Source organism: Neodiprion pinetum, chromosome 2, assembly GCF_021155775.2.
Source record: "Neodiprion pinetum isolate iyNeoPine1 chromosome 2, iyNeoPine1.2, whole genome shotgun sequence".
Classification (NCBI taxonomy): Eukaryota; Metazoa; Arthropoda; class Insecta; order Hymenoptera; family Diprionidae; genus Neodiprion; species Neodiprion pinetum.
The window spans coordinates 1,556,044-1,575,489 of record NC_060233.1 but is presented as its reverse complement, the minus strand read 5'-3'; the positions used below and the strand labels follow the sequence as shown (position 1 = coordinate 1,575,489).

Sequence of the window (19,446 nt, the reverse complement as noted above, 5' to 3'; positions counted from 1 at the left end):
GTGTTCAGCCCGACATCCTCGAGGACCATCATGCGTTTCGACTTGCCGAGTATGTTGTCGTATAGTGTTCCCTTGGGTATGCCGTACTTGGTCGAGGCCTGGGTGAACCGCATCTTCTGGGTGACGACGGCCTCGATCGCCTCCTGGAGGTCGAGCCGCGTCCACGTCGGTGCCTTCAGCTTCAGAAGCGTCGAGTAGTCGGCTAAAAATCAGCAGAGGGATTTTTTTTTCTCGAAGAAAAAAAAAAAATAAAAAATCGAAAGCATACATGTGACGGGACGGCGGTTTTGCCTCGTGAGAGGTAATCGATTTCTCGTCATCGACGATTTTTCATCAACGTCCGTACCAGGGCGGGGCCTCGATGTCGCGTGACGTCGTCGCCGTCGTCGCCGCCTCCTCCTCCGGCCTGCAGGCATGCATCACGGTCAAAGGAAGGAATGGAAAGTGAAGGAAAGGAAAGGAAGCCTCGAAGCCTCGCACCTGTCGATCGCCTCGGATTAGCTCCCGCGACTCCTGTCATCGTCTATTCACCGCCCATGCAACACCTTGACGTTGACCTTGTCCCATTCCCGGTCGAGGCTGAGGCCGGTCTGACCGACCCACCCGGAAATTGTTGCCGGGAAGAAGAGTAAAAGGAGAGGTAGGATAAGAAGGCGGAGGTGGAGGAGGAGGAGGAGGAGGAGGAGGAGGAGGAGGAGGAGGAGGAGGAGGAGGAGGAGGAGGAGGAGGAGGAGGAGGAGGAGGAGGAGGAGGAGGAGGAGGAGGAGGAGGAGGAGGAGGAGGAGGAGGAGGAGGAGGAGGAGGCTTTGCCGCTTATCGTCGCCAACTCGGCGCACTCTTGCAGCGCATTTCGTGTTCTGCACGTGGAAGAGAGAAAGAGAGGGAGGGAGGAAAGAGTGCCTACGCGGTTTGTTCAACAGGCGCCCACCCCGGTCTCACGCATCGTCGGATTACAGATACGCAATATTGTACTGCTGTAATTCCCCTTCGCATGATGTTCCATACGTAAATAGATTTATATATTTCAAATATATATAGATATCAGGGTGGACTTTAGAAATTTCGACCGGACACCCTCCAAATCGGTTTCAGATAGTTCAAAAATAATTCCCTCATTTTTTCAGATTTTTATCTCAACTCTAATCCGTGCTCCTTGAGGCTGGATTGCCCCGTTCAGCCCTTTAAGGGGTACGTCAAATCTACCCAACGGATTTAAATCAAATTTGATGAAACAGTTTGTTTTGGTTCGCTGTTGATGAATCTGAATTAAAAATTTGAAAATCTAGGTCGCGGATCCAATATGGTGGACCCAAACTCCAAAAGTCACTTGGTATTGTCATATTGGATCCACCATTCTGAATTTTGTAATTTCGAGTTTAGATTCGTAATCAGCCACCCAAGAAACCCCCCCGATACCAAATTTCATGTAAATCCGTTCGGTAGATTTGACGTGCCCTTGAAAGGGTTGAATGGAATCCACCCTCTTCGGGGCACGAGTTAGAATTGAGACAAAAATCTGAAACAACTAGAAAAAAAACTTTTAAATTATCTGAAGCCGATCGAAATACACAAACAAAATTTTCAAGCTGCACCCTGATATGTATATTATATAAAAATACATATATTGCGAGCGAATCATATCAGTCAATCAATCGACTGTGTAATTATGTGTAGGTAAATAAACGGGTTTGTGATACTGCATGGTTTCGAGTGTCGCGTGTATCCGGCGCGTCTGTGCGAAATGCGAGTAGAAACTGGAGAAAATAGCACCGTAGGTAATTACAATTAAATATTAACATTGATATTGTCATCATTATCGGCGTCATCGGCATTATCAATATTGCTGGCAAAATACACGGCGTATGTAAATTATTCGATTCGATCTCCAGGTATCCGTACAATAGTGTGTTCTATCCATAAATACCGAGTAAATTATATCTGGGTCAGATATGTTTGGCAGATTTGTCTCGAGGCGTTGTTGCTACGATTTATTAAAGCTGGTTTCAATTTGTCCGGGGAAGTCTGGCTGGCTGTTGGTTTCTTTGCTGAGATGAGTTATGAGTTTTGATCCCGCTTAACGTCCGTGTATGCGCGCGTGTAACCGGGGATGCATTTCGATGGATTTCGCATACACTATATTGCGCCACACGCAGAAGAGCACTTGACCTCATGCTGACACACAAACGCCGCTCATGCTTTAGGATTTTTCGTATCGCGTGTGCGGGAGTTTGACAAGTAAGGGTGAAAACCGAAATAACAATATTCTGCGGTAAATGGCCGTGATGCCAAGGAATACAACAGTCCTTTTTCACGGAAAAGGACTCGAACGTGGAAGGATGTTACGGAGAAAATGACCCGAAGAGGAATCTTATCCTGCTCGATGGAAATTGGACTCTGTAATATCTGGTGACTGGTGTGGCAGTCGCCCAGTTCACTTTATTCTATACATCTTTTGAAAAACTCACCGGCTATACTGGAGGTGGAGGCACCGAGCCAAGCGTGGGATGACTCCAACAACTTGGCCTGAAACAGAGAAAAAAAGTACACTCGTATTAGTCACTCGACTTTGTTCCTCTTACCGTTACCAATTGTAAGTACTTTCTTATTCATCATCGAGCATCCTTTCGTGTAATGCTTCAAAGTTCTGACGCAATTTCATGCTTTTTGGCGTCGATTGACCGCAGTTTAGATTATCGAATTTAAGGGTCGCAGGCGATGATCACCGTCATCAAACTAATGGCTTGTGCTTTTTTCTTTCCTACCCTAGAAGGTAGTCGGGTCGGAAATGACAGTACGTGTAACCTGACCGTATAACGCCGATAAAACGGATGTGTGCATGTGCATACCATGTGTGACCGATGTTCTTCGGCTCAACAATGACGGTGCATCACATCACGTATGTAGGTAAATAATTTATTGAACATACACACCCACACAGCTTTGACACGCACGCGGCGCTGTAACACGCCGACATAATATTGCGGTATCAAGTGCCGTTCGCAGAGCCGAGGAGAAGGTTCCATCCAAATTGTAGGATGAGCTTCGTTTTGCCACATAATACAGCCGCTGGTTTGCCGATATATTTTTACGATAAAACTTTCATTCTCTGTGGGTAAAGCAGCGAGCTGTGAGGGAAGTCCAAGAATCATGCGCGACGTCGCTGCTGTTTTTCCCGTGCCTAGTCCCAGTGGTGAGGAAATAATGACAGCGAATAAGACGGCGGTGAATGTTTTACCCGCTTTATTACAGACGTCTACACGTCAAGTCCCATCGGTTCGCATGGCAACACAGAAAGACACGTGGCCAAGCACTGCAGAGTTCGGGAAAAGTGGAAAAAGGGGATATTGCAAGCGGGAAATTAATTTCGAAAGTCACACAAGTCTGCAGTGGGCGCCGATTGCTCGGTCGTCGGGGGTGCGAGAGGCGCCAAAAAATCCCCTAACGAAAGGAGAAAAAAAAATAAAAAAATGGGCAGACAGCTGTAGAAGCGGAGAAATATACCGGAGAAAACTTTTGAAATGAGGCAACTTTGCGTGTGTCTTCCACTTTCGACAGTTTTCAACCCCTTCGTCTGGTAAGCTTTCACATATTATGAAAGTTGGTCTCACGGTATTACCGCGTTTACTACGAGATATTAGCGCATTGGTAGGACGCTTTACACTCTTTCTATTCTTGTCTCACCATAATCGTGTGGATTGGCTGTAGGCGAGAGTTCGACATTAACTTCAGTCCACACTTTAATAAATCTTCTCGATGATGACTATATAACGAGATGATCGATTCTTCTTTGGCTTGCCTTGAAAAACTTTTCGTCTCCGAATCGTTTCGATAGACTCTCTTTCCAGCAGTTGGATCCTTGAGGATGCGAAGGAGATATCAAAAAGAGTGTAGAACCAACAGCAGAGGAACTATAAAGGAAATCTTTCATTTTCGGCTGTAACTCTTGATACGTTGCTCGCAGCGTATTGGGACCGTGCCTAATCGATTTTTCTCGAAAAATTACCTCCATATAGTGCATCAAAGAATTGATTCCAGCACTTTTCAAAATCGCCAAAATTTTCACCAAAAATCCAAAGGGGTTAGCCTTACTTTTTTGCCTATTTTTTGACCGAAAAACTTTTGGTCTCATATTCGATTTGTACCACTCTTTCCTGACTAATTGGACCCCCAGGAACTCAGAAAACGCAGTGAAAACAGCGTAGGACCAACGGCAGACAAATTACGACGAAAAGATCATCGGCTGAAAAATGTCAGAAACTCAGGTTCTCGTTGTTTGACTGTAACTCTCGATCCGTTCATCGCAACCGATTTAAACTGCAACCATTCGATTCCTCTCGCAAAATTACGTCGGAACAGTGCTACAATGAATTGATTCTAGCACTTTTCAAAATCGCGAAAATTTTCGCCAAAAATGCAAAGGGGTTAGCCTTACTTTTTTTTTGAGCAAAATATCTTTTGTCCCAGAATCGGTTTAAATGACTATTTCTTGACTTATTGGACTCTCAGGTATGTAGAAAACGCATTCAAAATAGCGTAGGACCAACAGCGAAGGAACTACGGAGGAAATCTTTCGTTTCTTGGCTGTAACTTTTAATACGTTACTCGCAGCGACTTCAGATTGCGCGCCATGGATTCCTCTCGCTGACTTACGTCTATATAATGTATCAAAGAACTGATTCCAGCATTATTTGAAATCGTCCGAATTTTGGCCAAAATTCCAAAGGGGCGTTCCTTATTTTTCGACCGAAAAATCTTTCGTCTCAGAATCGATTTGAATGACCCTTTTCCAAAAAATTGGACTCTCAGGAGAGCGAAAGAGATCCAGGACAGCAAACGACCAACAGTTTAAGAAATACAACGAAAATACAGTTAAAATTGATTTTTTATTCATCACAATATAGGTTACATAAAATAAAGACAATACAATATTACTTATCGTATATCTTATCCTGCCAAAGGTATGTTGCGTGTGTACGCAGAACGAAACTTTAGGTGTATGTTAAAACTATGGTAATCACAATCTGATATAATGCTCTTCAGATTTTGCTTAAGACAACGTATACTGCACACCTATTTCCTCATGTAATAACTAGATTTATACTCTGTACGTGATGTTTAATCATATTTTTGCATTCCTCTTTGTCTTTTACTTAAGCTGTATTTGTTAACTTGTAAAATTATTACACACTGACACACAAACACTTGTACTAGAATTAAGGCATATTGAATAAACTGAATCTTTAAGCTACAACTTTGTGATTCTTCTTTCACACATTTTCGGGACCCTGTCGCCAATATCATATATTTCGGAGGTCACTTTTGGTCCGTAATTTATAAGGTGAACCTTGCTGTTTTTGCGATTTGCAGAGTCTGGGCGCATGCTCAAACATGCAAACTAGACACGTACAACAGTAGTAGTCAAACAGCCGAAGAATACCAAGAGGATTCCGTGTTTTTTGGCTGTAACTGTTGATACGTTACTCGGAGCGAATTCGCACTGCGTGCAATTGACTCCTCTCGCAAAATTACGTCTATATAGTAAATCAAAAAATTAATTAACCATTTTTCAAAATCAGCCAAATTTAGACTGAAAAAATCTAAAGGAGTTAGCCTTACTTTTATTTTTGGTTGAAAAATATTTTGTCTCGGAATCGATTCGTGTGACCCTTTCCTGACTAATTGGACCCTCAGGAATTCATAAAACGCAGCGAACAGAGCGGTGGACCACCGGCAGAGAAACTACGAAGGAAAGAGCATCAGCTGAAAAATGTCAAAAACACAGCTTTTGGTTTTTTGGGTGTAACTTTTGATCCAGTGCTCGCAGCGTATTCGGACTGCGCCCAATCGATTTCTCTCGCAAAAATACGTCGGAATAGTGCATGAAAGAATTTATTCCGGCACTTTTCAGAATCGCGAAAATTTTCGCCAAAAATACAAAGGGGTTAGCCTTACTTTTTTCTTCATTTTTGGACGCGAAAATTTTTGGTCTCAGATTCGATTTAAATTACCCTTTTTTGACTAATTGGACGCCCAGGAACTCAGAAAACGCAGCGAAAAGAGCGTGGGATCAACGAGAGAGAAATTACGAAGGAAAAAACACCAGCTGAAAAATCTCAAAAACACAGCTTTTGGTTTTTTGGCTGTAACTTTTGATCCAGTGCTCGCAGCGTGTTCGGACTGCGCCCAATCGATTTCTCTCGCAAAAATACGTCGGAATAGTGCATGAAAGAATTTATTCCAGCACTTTTCAAAATCGCGAAAATTTTCGCCAAAAATACAAAGGGGTTAGCCTTACTTGATTTTAGGAGCCGAAAATTTTTGGTCTCAGATTCGATTTAAATGACCCTTTCCTGATGAATTGGACGCCCAGGAACTCAGAAAACGCAGCGAAAAGAGCGTGGGCTCAACGGAAGAGAAATTACGAAGGAAAAAGCACCAGCTGAAAAATCTCAAAAACACAGCTTTTGGTTTTTTGGGCGTAACTTTTGATCCAGTGCTCGCAGCGCGTTCGGACTGCGCCCAATCGATTTCTCTCGCAAAAATACGTCGGAATAGTGCATGAAAGAATTTATTCCGGCACTTTTCAAATTCGCGAAAATTTTCGCCAAAAATACAAAGGGGTTAGCCTTACTTTTTTCTTCATTTTTGGACGCGAAAATTTTTGGTCTCAGATTCGATTTAAATTACCCTTTTTTGACTAATTGGACGCCCAGGAACTCAGAAAACGCAGCGAAAAGAGCGTGGGATCAACGAGAGAGAAATTACGAAGGAAAAAACACCAGCTGAAAAATCTCAAAAACACAGCTTTTGGTTTTTTGGCTGTAACTTTTGATCCAGTGCTCGCAGCGTGTTCGGACTGCGCCCAATCGATTTCTCTCGCAAAAATACGTCGGAATAGTGCATGAAAGAATTTATTCCGGCACTTTTCAAAATCGCGAAAATTTTCGCCAAAAATACAAAGGGGTTAGCCTTACTTGATTTTAGGAGCCGAAAATTTTTGGTCTCAGATTCGATTTAAATGACCCTTTCCTGATGAATTGGACGCCCAGGAACTCAGAAAACGCAGCGAAAAGAGCGTGGGCTCAACGGAAGAGAAATTACGAAGGAAAAAGCACCAGCTGAAAAATCTCAAAAACACAGCTTTTGGTTTTTTGGGCGTAACTTTTGATCCAGTGCTCGCAGCGCGTTCGGACTGCGCCCAATCGATTTCTCTCGCAAAAATACGTCGGAATAGTGCATGAAAGAATTTATTCCGGCACTTTTCAAAATCGCGAAAATTTTCGCCAAAAATACAAAGGGGTTAGCCTTACTTTTTTCTTCATTTTTGGACGCGAAAATTTTTGGTCTCAGATTCGATTTAAATTACCCTTTTTTGACTAATTGGACGCCCAGGAACTCAGAAAACGCAGCGAAAAGAGCGTGGGATCAACGGGAGAGAAATTACGAAGGAAAAAGCACCAGCTGAAAAATCTCAAAAACACAGCTTTTGGTTTTTTGGCTGTAACTTTTGATCCAGTGCTCGCAGCGTGTTCGGACTGCGCCCAATCGATTTCTCTCGCAAAAATACGTCGGAATAGTGCATGAAAGAATTTATTCCGGCACTTTTCAAAATCGCGAAAATTTTCGCCAAAAATACAAAGGGGTTAGCCTTACTTGATTTTAGGAGCCGAAAATTTTTGGTCTCAGATTCGATTTAAATGACCCTTTCCTGATGAATTGGACGCCCAGGAACTCAGAAAACGCAGCGAAAAGAGCGTGGGCTCAACGGAAGAGAAATTACGAAGGAAAAAGCACCAGCTGAAAAATCTCAAAAACACAGCTTTTGGTTTTTTGGGCGTAACTTTTGATCCAGTGCTCGCAGCGCGTTCGGACTGCGCCCAATCGATTTCTCTCGCAAAAATACGTCGGAATAGTGCATGAAAGAATTTATTCCGGCACTTTTCAAAATCGCGAAAATTTTCGCCAAAAATACAAAGGGGTTAGCCTTACTTTTTTCTTCATTTTTGGACGCGAAAATTTTTGGTCTCAGATTCGATTTAAATTACCCTTTTTTGACTAATTGGACGCCCAGGAACTCAGAAAACGCAGCGAAAAGAGCGTGGGATCAACGGGAGAGAAATTACGAAGGAAAAAGCACCAGCTGAAAAATCTCAAAAACACAGCTTTTGGTTTTTTGGCTGTAACTTTTGATCCAGTGCTCGCAGCGTGTTCGGACTGCGCCCAATCGATTTCTCTCGCAAAAATACGTCGGAATAGTGCATGAAAGAATTTATTCCGGCACTTTTCAAAATCGCGAAAATTTTCGCCAAAAATACAAAGGGGTTAGCCTTACTTGATTTTGGGAGCCGAAAATTTTTGGTCTCAGATTCGATTTAAATGACCCTTTCCTGATGAATTGGACGCCCAGGAACTCGGAAAACGCAGCGAAAAGAGCGTTGGACCAACGGCAGAGAAATTACAAAGGAAAGAGAGCACCAGCTGAAAAATGTCAAAAACACAGCTTCTGGTTTTTTGGCTGTCACTTTTGATCTGTTGCTCGCAGCGTATTGGGACTGCGCCCAATCGATTTCTCTCGCAAAATTGCGTCGGAATAGTGCATCAAAGAATCAATTTAATCATTTTTCAAAATCGGGCAAATTTTCAGAGCTCGAAAACTTCTCGTCTCGAAATCGTTTCGCGGTACTCTTTTTCCACTAATTGTACCCTCAGGAACGCGAAAAAGACACGTTGAAAACATTAAACTGTGACCGCGAGACCATAGGTGAAAAATCTCGGCACATTTTGCATCGAGGAAAAAATAGCGCGTTTCTCTGACCAACGCGCTTGCTTTATAATGGTACTAGGGTGAGAAGAGAGCACTCTTTCTGCCCCAGAGCGTTGGATGCGGTCTCAGCCTGTATATTCTGAGTAAGCATGCAGTTGCTCCGGAATGACACGAGTCAATGAAAAATTCAACCGTACGATATGCATTTCAGTGTCCAGCTTGAAAATGCTCCAACAGTTTGCCAGAGCGCTGCACTCCCGGCCGCTGCTGCTCCAGGAGTGTTGAATAATTCTTTGTGCGGCCTCCCGCACGGTTTGACGCCAGACTGCATGAAAAACCATTGGGGAGAAGATATTTGGCAGGGTACTATCCAGCCGCCGGCTCGTTTCAATGGAGAAACGAATAAAAGTACTGTGACGGAACGAATGTTTCACATTCTACTTGAAAAAAAAAAAATAATAACACCAAAAAACGTCAGGGAGCAGTACTGCGGTACTGTACTTATTGTTGGACTGTATCCGTAAGGTACAATAATGGCTAAGGAAACAAGCGAACCCAGTGCAGGTACTGAAATATACCCAAGTATGGCAGATCGAGGTTGCACAAGAGTGGTTATGAGGAGCGAAATGAAAAGAAAGAGAGGCAGAATATGAACAAAGTCCAGAGCACCTAGTTATACATAACATATACGGTGCCGGTTTTCTTTCACGCGTGCGAAATGTGTATGCATATGTATATCCGTGTGGTTGTACGAGGCAAGGGGTGGGGGTAAGTTTAACCAGAGGTAAGGAAACGCCAACAAACACTAACACACTGGTGAAAAATTCATACTGCTCTGCGTTTCAGCGGTGGCGAGTAATTTGAAGGCAGTTAATAGTAGCCGGTCGAGGCTCTGGCATATTTAATTCAGGGTGCCGCTTCTGTCTTGGCTAGTGAAGTGAAGGAAAGCTCATTTCCATTAGCAACATGAATCATGTATGCATCGTATCTTCTCCCCTCTTAGCGCCCACCCAACACATTCGCGTATCCAACCCTCGCCGAGACTACGGACAACACTTCCCGCGCCTCTGCAGGCTTATCATCGCCGCGCTCCAGATGAGAAATGATTTTTATCGACCTTTCGAAAACTTCAACAAACATAATTCGAACGTATCGTAAAGACTGGTCATAGCTGTAGTCTTTGGTGGATGCAGTCATGCCTGAAACCGTTATTATGTAATAATGTGTTCTTTCGTGAACAGCCTGTTGGTACAGAGTGAATTCTAACAAATCAACCTAGACAGAAGAAGTATAAATATAAACTAACCCACGGGACTGTTACCTTCACCGTTTGCCTCCTTCAGAAGCGAAAACGAATCAAAGACGTCACAATCCGGATAAAAATATAACGCGATAGGTTCCAAACGGCAATAAAACATATATCCATAATAGAAATAGAGTAATAAAAAAAAAAGGAAAAAAGAAAGAATAACCGTATCCCGGAGCCGATCTCCCGGCCTCGAGACGGTGGAACGGTAATCCCATCGGAAAGATTTTAAATAGCTCGGGAGTTTTATGATTTTATTTTATGATCCCCGCTCCGTGTGATCCAGCGACCCAGAGTCTAGCTCGGTGACCGGAAGTAGACAGCAAACTAGCTACACACCGACGAGACGCTATCGGATTTCATGATCGCCGTCCTGGAATCAGGCCTCTTTCCTTGTCCCAGAGTAGCACCGATCAACGATCCGCAATCAGGGATACCAGTCGGCTATTATTACACCTTTTATATCGATACTCGCACGTTTCTTCGAATGAGCCAGCAAGACGTTGTCAGCTCGAACGAGGGGAACTGCAAAACGGGTGTTTTTTTAATACGCAGCCGGAGTTATCCCGTAACTTTGTCTGGATGCCGTAGGAACGGCAGAGGGTGGAAAGATTGATCGGAGTGCATCACGTCGAGCGCGATGAATTCAATTACCGAGCCATTTATCCCACGTTCGTGCAATAACGAATAGAGATACACGACGGATACACGATGCAGATATTGAGATATACCCGAGTGGCGCGAGCGAAGCCGAGCAATAAGGCATAAAAATTCTCCTCTATGCCCAACTAATATCAATCAATCCCGGATATAACCCGGCTACTAGCATCGACCACGGTTCCTGCATTCCAAATCAACCGGGATCCTCCTCCATCAAATAGCGTTGCGGGTATAACTACGTAGCAATAGCGAATTTCACTGACGTGTATAACAGATGTTAATTGAAATCTAATCCTCTCTACCAACGATTATAAACCCCCATTCGCTCCAGGCAAGCTTTGATCAAGAAGTTCACCTTGCGGTACGCGATACTTGACAAAACTTTTTGTGCTTTTGATCGTCGAAACGGTTTCACGCACGGTCGTTTCTACGTGACAATAACAAGAGAAAAAAAAAAAGCAAAACGTAGTAAAATAGTGAAAATGGCAGGCAAGTCATCTCGACGCCACGTCATTCGTTGATTGCAATGATAATCGCGTCAATTGCTTGAGGAATCATCAGTTACTCCCCGAGTCGTCGTGTAAGCAGCCAAGTCTGAAGTTAATAAGATAACCCCCATTGGTAGGTAGATAATTATCTCCCAATAGAAATAATTAATCGTCGGAGTCGAGGGCGCGTGTTTAATGTCAACGTGCGGTTTGCCGATCGGGACATTTTCCCTCTTCCCTTTTTGATTTTCTCCTTTTTCCAAGCGCCTCACGACGACGTCGGACCTCACTCGTCGACGCGGTGCGTGTCTCGCGTGACAATTAACGCCCCCGCGGCGGTGTTTACATCCCAGAGTACGATTCCTCGCTCGACTTCCAACACCGAGGACAGATACCACCACCCGAGTTTGCCGGATCAGTTAGCGCCGTGCAGCAGAGATGCGCGGCTGGCTGAAAGATACAAAGAGAAAGGGTGAAGGCACGAAGAAGAAGAAGAAGAAGAAGACCAAAGAAATCGGGAGGAGTGAGGCGAAGAAAAAAAAGAAAAAAACTTACACCCTTCCAGAAAACGTCATGTCAAAATTCCAGATGACCATTTCTGTACCATTTTACACTTTCCATAGCAAACTTCTTCGCGATAGTGAATAAACGAATGATCTACGTTAATCGGATTACCCTGACAACGAGCGTCTGTTCTGCAATCGCATCACGAAGAGGAAATACCGGCGGACGATCCAAGGAGAGCTCCGAATTGAAATCGTCAAGTGTTCCTCGCCGGGTTGAACCAGGTTTCTGCATCCCTCGACACACTTCTGTATCTTCTAAGGGGTGGGCAAGCAAATATTTGCCGGAATCAAGCCGGGGTGAGATTCAATTCTGAGAAAATCTACACGCAGTTACCTACAGTAGGAATTTCGAGCTGTCGGGGTTGATACGTGGCACTCGTGCGGAGATACTGGCTGCGCGGAGAATTTCTACGAGGATAAATAATGCCTACCTGCCTTCGGAGAGCACCGACTTAAGTTTCGGTAGGAGCGGCTGGTGTGGAATTTACTTTCGATGAGGAGAAAAAAACATTCACTTCGTCATCTTGCCCCGCTGCTGTTCCGCGCGCTGAATTATAATACGAATTTCGAGGGTGAATTTTGCGGTAAGAGAATCGAAACTATTCGTATGGTCGTGCAGGGTTTATTTACCTTCTGCAGGGTAAAACGCGTTTCCCGGCCGGTTTCCTCGAGCCACACGTATACGCGTATATCCCGCAGATTCGAGACTCCAATATACATTTCGGAACGGCGGGACGGTTACAATAACCGTTGAAGATGAGGGTTATCTGAAACGGTTATGAGCTTGAGAATTTACCTTCCCCGGTCGAAGTAAACACTGCGAATCCACAGAGATTCCTGCTTTGGCGAATGCAACTAGAGCTGGGATATGTTGGTTGTAGCGAAACTTGGTTTCTACACCTACACGCGGTAATATCACAGTTGATCATTGTTGCGGGGGACATGATTTTCACACCTGAGAGATTTCTTAAACGGCAACAGCAAGAGCGGGATGATAAGAGGAAGGACAAAGAAACGAGGGGGTTGGGAAATTGTTGAAGGGGTGAAAAGAAGAGAGCTCAGATATTATACGAATAAGTCTGTAGAAAGTAAAAAAGTAAAAACAACCCAGAGAAGGCAGAATAAGTCAGATAAAAGAAAAGAGAGGGAACGGATGTAAAAAAAACAAAAGCGTTGCGAAACGGTGGGTATACGTTTTTTACGAATAAATATGTACGTACCCATGTATAAAAACAGAAGAAGAAGAAGAAGAAGAAGAAAATAAGGAATAAAAATAAGTGGAAATAAAAAATGAGGGCGAGGAAAGGCGAGGGGACGGGCGGTGAAGGGAGAAGGGTAAAAGCGACAGGCTTCCCCTTTCTTCAAAAAATAAAGAATTTCCGTTTCGTTTCTCGAGTTGTTAACAATGCAAATGTATACACGTGCGTATGTATGCATGCATATATGCCGTATAATACAGCCATAGAGCAGATACAAATATACGTATAAGGCATTCCAATATTCGTCGGTTGTTCTCGTCCGACACTGTCAAACTGCCGCATGCAGCGCACCGGGTAAAACCAAATCGGAGACGAAGAGATGAAAACAAAAATACAAAGTCGATGAAAAAAAAAATTTAAACGAGGGATGGGACGGACTCATCGCTTGGCCAAATGCCCGAGAATGCCCGGTACATGGTATGTACATAAATGTACGGTGGAAGGATCGTCGAAGCGGGTGCAGGGCAGGTGTGTGCCTTACTCGTATGTACCACCTACGTGTGGTGGAGCAAGGTATGTGCCATGGTAGCGGCGGGCCGACTCATGGAGGAAAACAATAGCGCGGCGCGTGGGTGCGGAAACGCGAACGAGCGTATATTTATGTTAGAAACGGGAATCCCCCACCGCTGGAGCCGAGGCAACACCTCCTCTCCTCCTCTCCTCTCCTCTCCTCTCCTCTCCTCTCCTCTCCTCTCCTCTCCTCTCCTCTCATCTCCCCCCGGCCCTCCAGCCGTACTCGCTAGACTTTCGGAACACAAGAGGTTAAAAGAGGTATAAATAGTTCGCGCTCCCGTTTGTATATTATCTCGAGTAGTCGCGAGAGTGCCCTTAAAGTCCCGTGTGTTTTACACGGGGCAACTGCCGCTGCCGCTACACCCCATCAAAGAATATGCCCGCTCTCACTCTTCAGACCATCTCGGACCACCTCGTAGACGCGGAGATATCAGAGCCCCCCTCCTCTCCTAGACCTCTTTATCCAGTTAGACCGGCGGGGATACTTGAGTCATATCGGAACTGGATACCGCGCGAGATTCGCACAACCTCACTCACCTCGGAAAATTCAGGACTTCTGATTGTAGGTCGAGCCAGGTGTACGGCTCTCTGATTAAACGATTATAGCAAGCAGACTTTTGTCTCTGGAGTCAATTAAAGTCGATTCAGTTACGCTCGAGGGAGGCGCGAGCAGCTCGCAGTTGTTATACATACGATAAGTTTGGCGAAAACTATCAGCAAGCGGGGTTTAAATATCAGCCGGATGTTTGCCACCGCGTGTGTATATATCACTCTTCGTGAATTCATGTTAGCAGGCATCGGCATGTGCACCGACTCTCTCTCTCTCTCTCTCTCTCTCTCTCTCTCTCTCTCTCTCTCTCTCTCTCTCTCTCTCTCTCTCTCTTTCTTTCTCTCTTCGACTCGTATTATTCCTGGCCCGATCACCGGACTCCGCGGTTTCACTACTGCATCAGGGTGAAAATGTGCGAAAGATCAGAGCACAGGATCGGGGAAAGCGCGATTCGTGTCGTTTGGGTTATGATCTATCTGATCTTTTCCCGAAAACCCGCTGTCAACCTACCGGCTGACTTCCAAAGAGTCAGATTCGGTACAGAACAGGCTGGATCGAGCGCCTTTAACATACACGTTTCAGGACAAGGCTGCCTAGCCATCCTCGGGTTTAATGTATTCATCAAATATTGCAGACGAGGGTGCAGGTGTGCGTTGAATATATCCTCAAATTTGCCACTGCGGTACATAGCGATGAATTATTTCACGTACGAATGGACCAGGCAGTCGAGATCCACCCTCCTGCTTCACCAACAATTGCTGCAAGACCAAAACCCGCAACGACTTCCTATTCATTCCACATGGTCGACAATGTCCAATCCCTAGAATACTGATACCCAAGTAACGATGTCGCAAGATATTCTACAAATTGTGAAATAACTGACCAGAACGAGGGTTTGATGTAACCTGTAAGGGCGTGATCAACGATATCGAAACCCGGGATCACTCCATCAAATGTATATTCCATCTTCGGCTCGTAGCAGCGATCGATTTGATGGATAGAATCGTGTCCAGTAGCCTCTCGTCTTATTTGTACAATCCGAAGAGGCGGGGGTCGGGGAATGCGGAACGGTGTTTGGTATCTGGGCGGAGGGAATCAAGGACCCGGACGATGCGGAGGCAGGTAGATAGATGGATAGATGGATAGATAGATATACTGATCCATACGAACAGTTCGAGAGACGCATGCATAAAGTGCAATCAAACATTGATCATGCACGGAGTGTGCAGAGAGTCGGGGGCGCTTGCCGGGGGGTGGAGAATGGAGGGTAGAGAGAGGACCACGGAGTTCCAGCGCAGGGCCTCTTCCCGTTGTTGGTGGTAACACGGGGTGTGGACCAACTGCCTGATCACATATAGCCGAGAGGAGAGCGGTCATGTTTGTGTTGCGGGGGGGGATGGGTGGGCGGAAGAGGGAAGGGCCGGTGTGCCTCCGACGAGTAGGAAGGAATCGATCGGCTGCGTAATTAACGCGTGTTCAATTTGCATGCGTGCGTTAGGAGCGCGTTTGTTCCACGAGCTGAGGACAGGATTGCGCGATAAGGGTCGAAGCGAGTCCGGCCAGGCACCGAGGGAACTCTTTTCCTCCTTTCCAACTCCGGGACCGTCGTACTTTTCTACGTCGTCAAGATCATCCGGCACGCATCTCGCCACGCGCTCCAGGGTTAGGTGCTCCGACGAGCTCGACGTATCCCAGAGATGAGATACCGCATCATTAATTCAACTTGTGAAATCCTCGTCCCATAACCCAAGGCCATCTTCCCCATCGTGCAAGCTCTGCATTATGTAAACTTTGAGGCTAGACTCGATTCGACTGGCTGGGCTTGCAGGTTGGTTCCCGTTCCTTACTCTGCTGCAGGCTCATCGCCAAGGAGCACAACCCGGGCTCGTCTCTCGAGATCTCGTCACGTTGTCCAACATCATCGCGATCATTCTTGAATTCAATGTACCAATATACCACGCAAGCATATATCGACGTATTTCTTGACCTTCGGCGTGACCCCCATTAAACCAACTTTTCTTCCTTCATTACTCTTCTCGCAAAGTCGGTGAAACGTGGATAAGTTTCACCTCCCGTTTGGTGGTACCTACCGTGCGTTGCGTAGACCGCCGACATGGCTTATTTGTATTCAGCCTATACGCAAACGTGTCTACACCGCGCTGTATTGTATAGAAGTCTAGAAGACGGGGGTGCAGGGTGTAACAGTTACCCAGGGAAACGCGGTACCGCTGCAGGATCGATCTGCGAACAACCCCCAGCCACGTAGAATCTCGACATGCACCCGCTTATCCATACATGCATGCACCAGCGCCGAAAGATCTTCCATCACCGAACGACCCTCATAGGCACTGAAGAGACCTGAGAGATCTTACAACAGTCACAGACACCCGAAGCTAGGCCGTAAATCACAGCAGTGACTCGACTCTTGTTAGTTGGACCGATACAAAGATCCTTTTTCCAAAATCAGTTGCACCGCGATTTTTGATTTCGAATATGAAAACTGGATTGGATTCTAGCCACGTTCCCGACGAACATTGGATACTCCGTGAATAAAATTCCAAATTGTTTGAAACTCGACTCGGTTGCAGAAGTGAACAATTCATCAACACAAAGAAACGTTTTGAAATTTTGCTAGTTTCTCAATCGATCGTTGATGTGACAATTCAATCGCAATAGTCTCTATGAAAGAAACTTTGTTCCGAAGTGTCGAGTAAGCGAAGTAAAATCTGGCATTGGTTTCGATACGTCGTAGTACATAGGAGTTATGAAAAGAAAGAAACGCGATCGAAAATCGATCGGAAAAACAAACGGTCTGCAGGGTGAAAAGGGATTGATAATTCATTGAAAAATTCCCGCACTGCAATTCCCAAAGCGGTGGAGTAAACGCGAAGCGGCGTCCCGGGCCCGCTGTTGTCTTCTCGGCACATTCACCTCCTTCGTCTGGCCCGCGTGCGCACTGCGCAACCCGAACGTGCAGACATGAACTGCACTGTCGGAGTGCAGGGAACGGGGTTGCACATATGCAGGATACACACGTAGGCGCAGAGAGGAGGAGGAGGAGAGGAGCGTTTCCGAAGTTAGAAAGACGTCGACCGACGTCCACCCCGTTCGTGGGTGGAGCGGCTGCACAAACCAGGCAGGCAGCAGCACTACGCGGAGGGCGAATGGTAATATTAAAAGTAATATTTCTGGACCGTCTGCAGGCCGGGCTTGGCTCTCTATTTATTTTTAATATAAATTAAACAATTTATTTTCCGGCAGCGGACCGGAGCCGAGGCTCGTGCGGGAATAAAACAGAAAATAATGGCCCCGTGCAATATCGAATGAAATATTATACGCTGTACAGCCAGCAGCCAGGTACGAGTCCTCCTCTTTGCCTCCTCCCTACCGACCCAAGGAAAATATCCTCAATTTTTTACCTCCTCCCTTCTCCGCTGTTTTACTTTCTGTTTACCCCGCATCGAACGCACGTCGACTGGCTTTCTTTCGAGGATGCTGCGTTCCCTTACCGTCCAGCTGGAGGTGCAGCCTTGGGCCCTACTACCTTTGCGCTTTTCTTTCTCACCAGCCTGCTATTCTCGCTTTTGGGGTGTTCATGAAAAACGTGAAACTTTGGTATCTGCGGAGGCATTCCGTCGTTGTCCGAGAATAGAAAACTCTTTTTCGGTTTTTACTCTCCAACGGGAAACGATAACTTATATCGAAACTATAGGTTATTAGGCAGCGTCGCACACGGAGGCATATATATATAACCACATCTATACCTCCACCTCCAGCACCTCCACCTCCTTCTTCTTCTTCTTCTTCTCCTCATTCACGGCGGAGGGCAAACAAATGAGACCGTGAAATTTATAACCGATAACCGTGTAAATAGTTAAATGCCAGGGCACGAATCTGTGTATGTACGTCGGCCCGCACAGTATTTCCCCTCCTCTCCCTCCTTCGCCTCCTCCTCATCGTCCGCCGCCGCTGTGATATACGGTCGCCTTTCAAATATGTAATGCAACTAAATATTTGGACAGGCCAAGAGTACAAAGGCGCGCGAGCGGGACAGCCGGAAGGGGTTTAAAACAGGGGAAATACGACGGAGCGGAGGATGAAGAAAAGGAGCCGGCCAGGCAACACGACTGAGACATCGTGCCTACCGAAAGTTTGTTTGTTCTGCTCTGAGCCACGACGTCGTATTCCAAAAATTTTCCTCCTGCGGCTCCCCGTCGCTGTCTTCGATTCTTCATTTTTCTCCTAATCATTTTGATAAACGGTTGGGTATGGTAAAACATTCAAAAATCGGTCAGCATTATACAGAACGAATTCCAGGGATCGACTTACAGGCAGCCCTGCACAATGCTTAATACGTCGAGCTTCCAAGGCAAGCGCGATGTGATCGCGACGTATTTCTGTTTAGGCTGTTAATTTGAGAGTGCGGCGGCACCGTGTGACGGGGGGGTTGGGTGGTGCAGGGGCAGAAAACCGACTTGGCGAACGATCGTTAAATCTTTGGTTATTGCAGGCGTTATATTGCACCGCGTATTACACACAAGAAGCGTATACATGTACGTAGATACTTGTACTCGTTACACCTAAACACACCGACTGTATACCTCTAATATATTTGTATAAGGAGGCCGAAAATAATACGTGAGTAATCCATGAACGGTGCAATATAACAGGGCATGAACCTCATCCGCTCGTAATAATAATAATGAAATCCACTTTCGAAGGGTGGGTGAATTTTGGTCCGTGAGATTTCCGAGGCGTGTAGGTACATCGTTTCGAATTTTTGCCAAGATACAAGGCGAAAGATTCGCCCGACGTGCCTGAAGAGAACCTGCAGGATAGCACGGCACGCTTCTCGGCAGACACTGACCAGAGTATTCTTCATCCTCCAGCATCGCGGAGGAGTAGCGTATAAATTTGTTTGTTTGAAACGGGTTGAGTTTCAATAAATCCAAAACCCTCTCTCTTCGGCCCGCGTTCTCCTTAAACCAATAAACACATCTTCCGCATGAATGCGCCGAATTTGTGAACGTGCGCAGCGCAGCGCGTGTCTTCGTACGATATTCATCGGTACACCGACTCTTTCCATTCTTTGTTTTCCAAGTAAGAACACGCAAGCACGAGTTGAGCTTGAACGCCGAAAATTTTTATTATTGCTTTCGATTTTTATCCAAAGTTGTCACTCATTGTCACTCAAGACGGAATGCTCTACCAATAGCTGAAGCTGAAACTGAAGCTGAACCACGAAGCATTAACCGCACGCATTCGGTTCAGATTTAGTTATTGCTGTAGGTGCCTGACTCAGCCTGACCTGACCTAACCACATCTTAATATTGGGCTCCG

General features: G+C 45.6%; 1 protein-coding gene across 5 annotated transcripts in view; it reads right to left on the bottom strand.

The window, feature by feature from the left end:
* Positions 1-19,446, bottom strand: part of LOC124213324 (protein bric-a-brac 1) — a 182,250-nt gene that overhangs the window by 16,440 nt on the left and 146,364 nt on the right. For all 5 annotated transcript variants that reach the window (XM_069133228.1, XM_046614540.1, XM_046614542.1 and 2 more), the window contains one exon: positions 2,466-2,523. In XM_069133228.1, coding sequence (XP_068989329.1) covers positions 2,466-2,523 — 58 coding nt within the window. The remainder of the gene's footprint in view (positions 1-2,465; positions 2,524-19,446) is intronic.